Source organism: Phoxinus phoxinus (genome assembly GCF_949152265.1).
Source record: "Phoxinus phoxinus genome assembly, chromosome: 11".
Classification (NCBI taxonomy): domain Eukaryota; kingdom Metazoa; phylum Chordata; class Actinopteri; order Cypriniformes; family Leuciscidae; genus Phoxinus; species Phoxinus phoxinus.
This window is the reverse complement of record NC_136886.1, coordinates 1469483-1481982: the sequence shown is the minus strand read 5'-3', so window position 1 is coordinate 1481982 and position 12500 is coordinate 1469483. Positions and strand designations below refer to the sequence as shown.

At 37.0% G+C, this 12500-nt stretch overlaps 1 protein-coding gene across 1 annotated transcript in view; it reads right to left on the bottom strand.

Annotated features, from left to right (window-relative positions):
- The window catches only part of kif5ab (kinesin family member 5A, b), a 73635-nt gene that overhangs the window by 19787 nt on the left and 41348 nt on the right, over positions 1 to 12500 (bottom strand). Inside the window, exons 9-13 of the mRNA XM_079627756.1 lie at positions 12200 to 12348; positions 9396 to 9544; positions 8166 to 8317; positions 7055 to 7123; positions 1183 to 1389 (exon numbers count right to left, since the gene is read on the bottom strand). Coding sequence (XP_079483882.1) covers positions 1183 to 1389; positions 7055 to 7123; positions 8166 to 8317; positions 9396 to 9544; positions 12200 to 12348 — 726 coding nt within the window. The remainder of the gene's footprint in view (positions 1 to 1182; positions 1390 to 7054; positions 7124 to 8165; positions 8318 to 9395; positions 9545 to 12199; positions 12349 to 12500) is intronic.

Here is a 12500-nt window from a genome sequence, read left to right as displayed (position 1 = left end):
AGTGTGTGTGTGATGGGTAGGTTTAGGGTCGGGTGTGTGTGTGTGTGTGTGTGATGGGTAGGTTTAGGGGTTGGGTTAGTGTGTGTGTGAGTGAGTGTGTGTGTGATGGGTAGGTTTAGGGTCGGGTGTGTGTGTGTGTGTGTGTGTGTGTGTGTGTGTATATGGGGTCGGGTTAGTGTGTGTGTGTGTGATGGGTAGGTTTAGGCGTCGGGTTAGTGTGTGTGTGTGTTTGTGTGATGGGTAGGTTTAGGGTCGGGTGTGTGTGTGTGTGTGTGTGTGTGTGTATATGGGGTCGGGTTAGTGTGTGTGTGTGTGATGGGTAGGTTTAGGGGTCGGGTTAGAGTGTGTGTGTGTGTGTGTGAGTGAGTGTGTGTGTGATGGGTAGGTTTAGGGTCGGGTGTGTGTGTGTGTGATGGGTAGGTTTAGGGGTCGGGTTAGAGTGTGTGTGTGTGTGTGTGAGTGAGTGTGTGTGTGATGGGTAGGTTTAGGGTCGGGTGTGTGTGTGTGTGTGTGTGATGGGTAGGTTTAGGGGTCGGGTTAGAGTGTGTGTGTGTGTGTGTGAGTGAGTGTGTGTGTGAGTGAGTGTGTGTGTGATGGGTAGGTTTAGGGTCGGGTGTGTGTGTGTGTGTGTGTGATGGGTAGGTTTAGGGGTTGGGTTAGTGTGTGTGTGTGTGTGTATGTATATGTGTGCGTGTGTGTGTATATGGGGTCGGGTTAGTGTGTGTGTGTGTGTGTGTGTGTGTGTGATGGGTAGGTTTAGGGGTCGGGTTAGAGTGTGTGTGTGTGTGTGTGTGTGAGTGAGTGAGTGTGTGTGTGAGTGAGTGTGTGTGTGTGTGATGGGTAGGTTTAGGGTCGGGTTAGTGTGTGTGTGTGTGTGTGTGTGTGTGTGTGTGTGTGTGTGTGTGTGTGTGTGTGTGATGGGTAGGTTTAGGGGTCGGGTTAGTGTGTGTGTGTGTGTGTGTGTGATGGGTAGGTTTAGGGGTCGGGTTAGTGTGTGTGTGTGTGTGTGTGTGTGTGTGTGTGTGTGTGAGTGAGTGTGTGTGTGATGGGTAGGTTTAGGGGTCGGGTTAGAGTGTGTGTGTGATGGGTAGGTTTAGGGGTCGGGTTAGTGTGTGTGTGTGTCTGTGTGTGTGTGTGATGGGTAGGTTCAGGGGCCAGGTTAGTGTGTATTGTTTGTCGTACGGTTTTGTGCGACAGCTCCTCTGTGAGTCGTCGGTTCTGAACGCTTGTGTCGTCGCTCTCCTGACTCTTCATGTCGTAGTTCAGAGCGAGTTCCTCCAGCGCCTGCAGAACCTCCTTCACCTCGGCCTTCGCACTCTCACTCTCAGCCTGCAGTCGAGACAACTCACACTGCACACGCTCACGGTCCCCGTGCGACGAGGCCAGCAGCTACACACACACACACACACACACACACACACACACACACACACACACATACATACACACACACACACACACACACACACACACACAGAACAGAGTGTTTTTTCTGCTGACCTATTTTACACAAGACTGAAATCATCCTCTATGCTGTTTTATCTTTATGATTTACATCTTTATGCAGTGGCCATTTTGGGAATATCCCAGCTCAGCTAACAGGGAACGTTCTCAGAGCTTTGGATAACGTTCTGGCAAGGTTATTCCAGTAACATTAATAGAACGTTCGTTCTGCTCTGCTAACAAAAAATGTTTTGCTAATGTTCTCTGATTGTTACTTTTGAATGTTCTCTGAACGTTACTTTTGAATGTTCTCTGATCGTTACTTTTGAATGTTCTCTGATTGTTACTTTTGAATGTTCTGTGATCGTTAACTTTGAATGTTCTCTGAACGTTACTTTTGAATGTTCTCTGAACGTTACTTTTGAATGTTCTCTGATCGTTACTTTTGAATGTTCTCTGATCGTTACTTTTGAATGTTCTCTGAACGTTACTTTAGAATGTTCTCTGATTGTTACTTTTGAATGTTCTCTGATCGTTACTTTTGAATGTTCTCTGATTGTTACTTTAGAATGTTCTCTGAACGTTACTTTAGAATGTTCTCTGAACGTTACTTTAGAATGTTCTCTGATCGTTACTTTAGAATGTTCTCTGAGCGTTACTTTTGAATGTTCTCTGATCGTTACTTTAGAATGTTCTCTGATTGTTACTTTAGAATGTTCTCTGATTGTTACTTTTGAATGTTCTCTGATCGTTACTTTAGAATGTTCTCTGATCGTTACTTTTGAATGTTCTCTGATCGTTACTTTTGAATGTTCTCTGATCGTTACTTTTGAATGTTCTCTGAACGTTACTTTAGAATGTTCTCTGATTGTTACTTTTGAATGTTCTCTGATCGTTACTTTTGAATGTTCTCTGATTGTTACTTTAGAATGTTCTCTGAACGTTACTTTAGAATGTTCTCTGAACGTTACTTTAGAATGTTCTCTGATCGTTACTTTAGAATGTTCTCTGAGCGTTACTTTTGAATGTTCTCTGAGCGTTACTTTTGAATGTTCTCTGATCGTTACTTTAGAATGTTCTCTGATTGTTACTTTAGAATGTTCTCTGATCGTTACTTTAGAATGTTCTCTGATCGTTACTTTAGAATGTTCTCTGATCGTTACTTTTGAATGTTCTCTGATCGTTACTTTTGAATGTTCTCTGATTGTTACTTTTGAATGTTCTCTGATTGTTACTTTTGAATGTTCTCTGATCGTTACTTTTGAATGTTCTCTGATTGTTACTTTTGAATGTTCTCTGATCGTTACTTTTGAATGTTCTCTGATCGTTACTTTTGAATGTTCTCTGATCGTTACTTTTGAATGTTCTCTGATTGTTACTTTTGAATGTTCTCTGATCGTTACTTTTGAATGTTCTCTGATCGTTACTTTTGAATGTTCTCTGAACGTTACTTTAGAATGTTCTCTGAACGTTACTTTAGAATGTTCTCTGATCGTTACTTTTGAATGTTCTCTGATCGTTACTTTTGAATGTTCTCTGATCGTTACTTTTGAATGTTCTCTGATTGTTACTTTAGAATGTTCTCTGAACGTTACTTTTGAATGTTCTCTGATCGTTACTTTAGAATGTTCTCTGATCGTTACTTTTGAATGTTCTCTGATCGTTACTTTTGAATGTTCTCTGAACGTTACTTTTGAATGTTCTCTGAACGTTACTTTTGAATGTTCTCTGATTGTTACTTTTGAATGTTCTCTGATCGTTACTTTTGAATGTTCTCTGATCGTTACTTTTGAATGTTCTCTGATCGTTACTTTTGAATGTTCTCTGATCGTTACTTTTGAATGTTCTCTGATCGTTAACTTTGAATGTTCTCTGAACGTTACTTTTGAATGTTCTCTGAACGTTACTTTTGAATGTTCTCTGATTGTTACTTTAGAATGTTCTCTGATCGTTACTTTTGAATATTCTGTGATCGTTACTTTTGAATGTTCTCTGATCGTTACTTTTGAATGTTCTCTGAACGTTACTTTTGAATGTTCTCTGATCGTTACTTTTGAATGTTCTCTGAACATAACATCACATACGAAATAGTAGTCAAAGTTAGAATTAGTTAGTAATCCCAAAGCTTGCCAACTATTCTGCTACAGACTCAAAAGTATGTATTTTACTTATTATTAGTATTTTCCTTCACAAAAACAGGTCATAGAATAAGTAGGCGGATTGGGACGCAGCAATAGTCACTCATTATAATGTCTTTTGGGGAGCATCATAATAAAGTTTCAGCAGATGTTAAGCAGTCTACTAATCCTCTGCTAGTTGACATGCAGTTGCAAAGTTACTTCTAGTTAGTAGAATGTCTAAAGTGGACCATCGTAATAAAGTGTAACCACAGTATTCAGTATATTATGTACAGTACACAGTATGCAGTATATTATGTACAGTATGCAGTATATTATGTACAGTACACAGTATATTATGTACAGTATGCAGTATATAATGTACAGTACACAGTATGCAGTATATTAGGTACAGTACACAGTATATTATGTACAGTACACAGTATGCAGTATATTATGTACAGTACACAGTATGCCGTATATTATGTACAGTACACAGTATATTATGTACAGTACACAGTATGCAGTATATTATGTACAGTACACAGTATGCAGTATATTATGTACAGTATGCAGTATATTATGTACAGTACACAGTATGCCGTATATTATGTACAGTACACAGTATGCAGTATATTATGTACAGTACACAGTATGCAGTATATAATGTACAGTACACAGTATACCGTATATTATGTACAGTATGCCGTATATTATGTACAGTACACAGTATGCAGTATATTATGTACAGTACACAGTATGCCGTATATTATGTACAGTACACAGTATGCAGTATATTATGTACAGTACACAGTATGCCGTATATTATGTACAGTACAGTATGCCGTATATTATGTACAGTACACAGTATGCAGTATATTATGTACAGTACACAGTATGCAGTATATAATGTACAGTACACAGTATGCAGTATATAATGTACAGTACACAGTATGCAGTATATTATGTACAGTACACAGTATGCCGTATATTATGTACAGTACACAGTATATTATGTACAGTACACAGTATATTATGTACAGTACACAGTATGCAGTATATTATGTACAGTACACAGTATGCAGTATATAATGTACAGTACACAGTATGCAGTATATAATGTACAGTACACAGTATGCAGTATATTATGTACAGTACACAGTATGCCGTATATTATGTACAGTACACAGTATATTATGTACAGTACACAGTATGCAGTATATTATGTACAGTACACAGTATGCAGTATATTATGTACAGTATGCAGTATATTATGTACAGTACACAGTATGCCGTATATTATGTACAGTACACAGTATATTATGTACAGTACAAAGTATGCAGTATATTATGTACAGTACACAGTATGCCGTATATTATGTACAGTATGCAGTATATTATGTACAGTACAGTATGCCGTATATTATGTACAGTACACAGTATGCAGTATATTATGTACAGTACACAGTATGCAGTATATTATGTACAGTACACAGTATGCAGTATATTATGTACAGTACACAGTATGCAGTATATTATGTACAGTACACAGTATGCAGTATATAATGTACAGTACACAGTATACCGTATATTATGTACAGTACACAGTATGCAGTATATAATGTACAGTACACAGTATGCAGTATATAATGTACAGTACACAGTATGCAGTATATTATGTACAGTACACAGTATGCAGTATATAATGTACAGTACACAGTATACCGTATATTATGTACAGTACACAGTATGCAGTATATAATGTACAGTACACAGTATGCAGTATATAATGTACAGTACACAGTATGCAGTATATTATGTACAGTACACAGTATGCCGTATATTATGTACAGTACACAGTATATTATGTACAGTACACAGTATGCAGTATATTATGTACAGTACACAGTATGCAGTATATTATGTACAGTATGCAGTATATTATGTACAGTACACAGTATGCCGTATATTATGTACAGTACACAGTATATTATGTACAGTACAAAGTATGCAGTATATTATGTACAGTACACAGTATGCCGTATATTATGTACAGTATGCCGTATATTATGTACAGTACACAGTATGCAGTATATTATGTACAGTACACAGTATGCAGTATATTATGTACAGTACACAGTATGCAGTATATTATGTACAGTACACAGTATGCAGTATATTATGTACAGTACACAGTATGCAGTATATAATGTACAGTACACAGTATACCGTATATTATGTACAGTATGCCGTATATTATGTACAGTACACAGTATGCAGTATATTATGTACAGTACACAGTATGCCGTATATTATGTACAGTACACAGTATGCAGTATATTATGTACAGTACACAGTATGCCGTATATTATGTACAGTACAGTATGCCGTATATTATGTACAGTACACAGTATGCAGTATATTATGTACAGTACACAGTATACCGTATATTATGTACAGTATGCCGTATATTATGTACAGTACACAGTATGCAGTATATTATGTACAGTACACAGTATACCGTATATTATGTACAGTATGCCGTATATTATGTACAGTATGCAGTATATTATGTACAGTACACAGTATGCAGTATATTATGTACAGTACACAGTATGCAGTATATTATGTACAGTACACAGTATACCGTATATTATGTACAGTATGCCGTATATTATGTACAGTACACAGTATGCAGTATATTATGTACAGTACACAGTATGCAGTATATTATGTACAGTACACAGTATGCAGTATATTATGTACAGTACACAGTATACCGTATATTATGTACAGTATGCCGTATATTATGTACAGTACACAGTATGCAGTATATTATGTACAGTACACAGTATGCAGTATATTATGTACAGTACACAGTATACCGTATATTATGTACAGTATGCCGTATATTATGTACAGTACACAGTATGCAGTATATTATGTACAGTACACAGTATGCAGTATATTATGTACAGTATGCAGTATATTATGTACAGTATGCAGTATATTATGTACAGTATGCAGTATATTATGTACAGTATGCAGTATATTATGTACAGTACACAGTATGCAGTATATTATGTACAGTACACAGTATGCAGTATATTATGTACAGTATGCAGTATATTATGTACAGTACACAGTATGCAGTATATTATGTACAGTACACAGTATGCAGTATATTATGTACAGTATGCAGTATATTATGTACAGTACACAGTATGCAGTATATTATGTACAGTACACAGTATGCAGTATATTATGTACAGTATGCAGTATATTATGTACAGTATGCAGTATATTATGTACAGTATGCAGTATATTATGTACAGTATGCAGTATATTATGTACAGTACACAGTATGCAGTATATTATGTACAGTACACAGTATGCTGGTATTCCAGTGCAAACTGTGGCTGGATACTGCTCTATTTCTGCCGTATAACGATGTGACAGGAATAACAATTTGTAAATCAGCAAAAGTTTTTAACCTCTTCTTGATCCAGCATTTGCTCCTTCAGTTTCTCCACCAGCTGACACTGAACATTAATCTCATCGTCCTGTCAGAGAGAGGAAGCAATCAGAGACAATTTACCATGACTACAGGCTGTGTGAGTTTGTGTGTCTGTGAGAGTTTGTGTGTTTATTGTTTGTGTCTTTGTGTCTTTGAGTTTGTGTGTTTATTGTTTGTGTGTTTGTGTCTTTGTGAGTTTGTGTTTATTGTTTGTGTGTTTGTGTGTCTGTGAGTTTGTGTCTATGAGTTTGTGTGTTTGTGAGTTTCATTGTGTTTGTTTGTGTACCTGAGTGTTTGTTTGTGAGTTTGTGTCTATGAGTTTGTGTGTCTGTGAGTTTGTTTGTGTGTTTGTTTGTGTGCCTGTGAGTGTTTGTTTGTGAGTTTGTGTCTATGAGTTTGTGTGTCTGTGAGTTTGTTTGTGTGTTTGTTTGTGTGCCTGTGAGTGTTTGTTTGTGTCTGTGAGTTTGTGTCTATGAGTTTGTGTGTTTGTGAGTTTCTTTGTGTGTTTGTTTGTGTGCCTGTGAGTGTTTGTTTGTGTGTTTGCGAGTTTGTGTGTCTGTGAGTTTGTGTGTCTGAGTATGTGAGTTTAAGTTTGTGAATTTGTGTATGAGTTTGTGTTTGTGTGTCTTTGTGTATGTTTATTTCTCTGAGTTTGTGTGTCTGTGAGTGTTTGTTTGTGTGTCTGTGAGTGTTTGTTTGTTTGTGTGCATGTGAGTGTTTGTTTGTGAGTTTGTTTGTATGCTTGTGAGTGTTTGTTTGTGAGTTTGTTTGTATGCTTGTGAGTGTTTGTTTGTGAGTTTGTGTCTGTGAGTTTGTGTGTTTTTGTGCCTGTGAGTGTTTGTTTGTTTGTTTGTGAGTTTGTGTGCCTGTGAGTGTTTGTTTGTTTGTTTGTGAGTTTTTGTGCCTGTGAGTGTTTGTTTGTGAGTTGGTTTGTGTGCCTGACCTGTGAGTGTGTGTCTGTGTTTGTGAGTTTGTGTGTCTGTGAGTGTTTGTTTGTTTGTGAGTTTGTGTCTGAGAGTTTATATGTTTTTGTGCCAGTGAGTTTGTGTGTCTGTGAGTTTGTGTGTCTGAGTTAGTGTGTTCTGCACCTTGTCGTCCAGTTGTTTGTAGAGGTTGCGTATCTCTTCCTCATATTTGAGCTTGTGTTCCTCTGGGATTAACACACACACACTGATGCTCTGGTTGTCTTCACTGACATCAGACTCCTCCGCCATGAGATCCAGCGCTGACACACACTCCCCTGAAGCACAACCAGTATACACTACAATTATAATACATTTTGTCTTCATTTCACTGCAGTTTTACTGAAGTAACTCTTACACTGCTTACTTCTAATGTGTTAGTACACTGGTACATTTGAGAACTTTTTTTACTTTTTTCATTACTGGGGTGGTACCATGGTACATATACCAATAAACGGTTTAACATTTATTCATTTAATGATTATTTACATGATTATTTACATGATTATTTACATGATACTCCAAGGTACCATGGTACTGCCACGGTAAATGTCCAAAGAAAAAATAAAATCGCTGTGTCTTATTTAAAATCATAAAAAAAAGTGATTTATTTTAAAACTAATATTGATATTTACTCACAAATTGCTAGTAAATAATAACAAAGAAACAGCAAGTAACAAAAATTAAACTGAAAAAACAACAACCCTGAAATGATATTTGCATGTAAAACATGCTTCAATAATCTTTGTTTTATCTATTAAAATGTATTTATTTAGTTGAATTCAATTAAAATAAATTATTAATTTATTATTTAATTATTTATATTACATTTTAAAATAAATCAATATGATCAAACATTAAATAAAAACATTTTAATATATATATATTTTAAATATTTAAAACTGATTCTACCACATTAAATGTACAATTAATTGATTTAATTTTATTAAAATATATCAATATGATCAAACAAATATTTAAATAAAAGCGTTTTAATTTATTTATTTAAAACTGATTTTACCATGGTGCATGTCTGCATTTATTTTTGTTACAAAATGTACAATAATAAAAATTGACAACTTTTTAAAGGGTAATATAGTCACGCCAGTATTGTAAATATATCAATATTATCAAATAAATATATTTTTACTTATTTAAAACTATGATTTTAACAAACCCCATGCATTACTATGATGAATATGTCTGATGAATCTACACCATGTTACCACTACCAGTCCAAATCAGTGTGTGTGTGTGTGTGTGTGTGTGTGTGTGTGTGTGTGTGTGTGTGTGTGTGTGTGTGTGTGTGTGTGTGTGTGTGTGTGTGTGTGTGTGTGTGTGTGTGTGTGTTCTCACCGTCACGCCCGCGGTTAAGCTCCGCCTCCAGCCTCTGGATGTTCTCCTTCAGGTTCTTGTTCTTCTCCTTCTCTTTCTCATATTTCCTCTTCCACTGTTCTGCTGTCAGCTCCAGGTTCACCGACGCCGTGTTCCTGATGGTCTTTGCGCTGAGAGAGATGGAGTGTCACTCTAAAAAATCTTGGGTTAGTTTTCTACCCAATTCTTGGGTTGAGCCTTTTGGGTCAATTTTTTGGGTTATTTTTTCCACCCAATCCTGGGTTGAGCCTTTTGGGTAAATTTTTTGGGTTATTTTTTTCTAGCCAATCATGGGTTGAACCTCTTGGGTCAATTTTTGGGGTTATTTTTTCCACCCAATCCTGGGTTGAACCTCTTGGGTCAATTTTTTGGGTTATTTTTTTCTACCCAATCCTGGGTTGAGCCTTTTGGGTAAATTTTTTGGGTTATTTTTACAGTGTTTGGATAGTTTTTGTGTGGACCCAGATCCTGGGTCAGAAGTAACAACCAAATGTTTAGGTAGTTTTTGTGTTACCCTAATCCTGGGTCAGATATAACAACCCAGGGGTTGAGTTATTTATCGCGGGCTTTTTGCGACCTCTTGAGGAGAGAGCAGTGCAGCTCCATCAAATTGGTGCGTGTCTTCGTTAAAATACAGGTTTGTGTATATTTTTTGTATCTACAAATTCATTATTGTTCTGTATATTGTTTAATTTGATCCAAAGCAACATACAGGGGCATCGACCCATTGATTCGAGTCACCTACACGAGTTTAAAGGGGGGGTATACTGCCCTTTTTACAAGATGTATAATAAGTCTCTGATGTCCCCAGAGTGTGTGTGTGAAGTTTTAGCTCAAAATACCCCACAGATATTGTTATATCGCATGTTAAAGTTGTCACTTTTTTAGGGTGAGGAAAAACTCCTCGTTTTGTCTGTCCCTTTAAATGCAAATGAGTTGCTGCTCCCGGCACAGGGGGCGGAGCTACAACAGCTTGCACACACACACACATGCACTGAAAATTGCAAAAACTTTTAGCCTTTTATGTTCAAACCGGAGTCAGACAATGATGGAGAGACTCGAGAAGAAGTGACAACATGTAGAAGAACAGGACAATTCTGAATGGTTAGTTGATTAATTTTTATAGTTTATGTGTAGTTATCTTCTAGTCATTGATTAGCATATTTTGTCATGATAATCTATAAATCGTGTTCTGGGGGCGGGGTTTATGTAAATTTTAGGGTTGGTGATGTCACTAACCCGGGAGGAATGTCGTGTAGTTCCTACCAGTCGTTTGTTGTAGTCCTTAAAAAACTATTTCTTTAAAAGCAAATATCTCCCTTTGCTCTGAACTTTGAGTGTTGTAACTTTGCAGATGTTGTTTATGATCAAACAGCAACATTACACACTAACTACAGTTAGAAAACACAACATTACACACTAACTACAGTTAGAAAACACAACATTACACACTAACTACAGTTAGAAAAGTCTAATCATAATCAAACACCCCTTTAAGTTAAACCGAAAACATTAATTCATGTATGAAGTAAAAATAAAAAAGCTAGAACTATAGTAAAAATGAATCAACCCATTATGCTGGGTTAAATAAACAACCCAATTGCTGGATAAAATTAACCCAACATGTGTTCTGTCCTATATTAACCCAACCCTTGGGTTGAAAACAACCCAGATTGTAGTATTTTAACCCAGTGTTTTTAGAGCAGAGGTGTCAAGTAACGAAGTACAAATACTTCGTTACATTACTTAAGTAGAAATTTTGGGTATCTATACTTTACTTGAGTAATTATTTTTCAGCCGACTTTTTACTTCTACTCCTTACATTTTCACGCAATTATCTGTACTTTCTACTCCTTACATTTTAAAAATAGCCTCGTTACTCCTATTTCATTTCTGCTTGTTTTCATTCCCGCTTGTCGTCGTTCAAAAAATGGCCAATTATACAATAGATCTGAGTCCCGCCTCCTGAACACACATCGCTAAACTGATTGGCTTTGTGTTTTCTTTCTAACTTGTGAGAGGCTGTCCGCGCGGCGCACTGTAGTTACATTTGGTTACTGTAGATGCGGTAAGCGAGGTAGAAATGAATCAACAGTTTTGTGCTCAAGAATACGGAGCAAATCGCGTCAAATATTGCTTTGGGGATAGCCGTTTTTACAATATTGCCTACTGTATGACAATCGCGGGATAAGTGGCAAACATAATCGTTAGTGTGTGTGTGTGTGTGTGTGTGCGTGCGCGCGTGTGTGTGAGAGAGAGAGAGAGGAGAGAGAGAGTGTGTGTGTGTGTGTGAGAGAGAGAGAGAGAGAGTGTGTGTGTGTGAGTGAGAGAGAGAGAGAGTGTGAGTGTGTGTGTGTGTGTGTGTGTGTGTGTGTGTGCGCGCGCGCGCGCAACCATTATAGTGTCAAAATATCCCCACAAAGATGGCAATACCCGAAATCCTTATATGCGGCTGAAACAGGGAGCCTAGAGCCTCACAAGTTTTTCAACATTTACATTTTAATATATATAACATTATAGTCATTATGGCCTTAGAATTTTTTTGGGGGGGTGCACTATAGCCCCCTTTGGCTTTTGTCCTTAATGGCATTTTTTGCCTTGCATTACTTTTACTTTTATACTTTAAGTAGTTTTAAAATCCAGTACTTTTACACTTTTACTTGAGTAAAAAGCTTGAGTTGATACTTCAACTTCTACAGAAGTCATTTTAAACCCTAGTATCTGTACTTCTACTTGAGTAATGAATGTGAATACTTTTGACACCTCTGTTTTAGAGTGTGTGTTACCGTTGTCCGAACATCAGAGTGGATTTGGTCTCGGCGTCGTTGAAGGCTGAAGGTGAGCAGCAGATGAACATCGTGGTTCTGCAGTTCCCACCCAGAGAATCCTGCAGGATCCGCGTCATCTTACTGTCCCGGTACGGCACGTGAGTCTTCTGCACCCACAGAGAGAACTTACTGAGTTTAAATGGGTTAAAGCTGGCATATTATGCCCCTTTTCACAAGATGTAACATAAATCTATGGTGTGTCTGTGAAATTTCAGCTCAAAACACCCCCCAGATCATTTATTATAGCGTGTCAAATTTA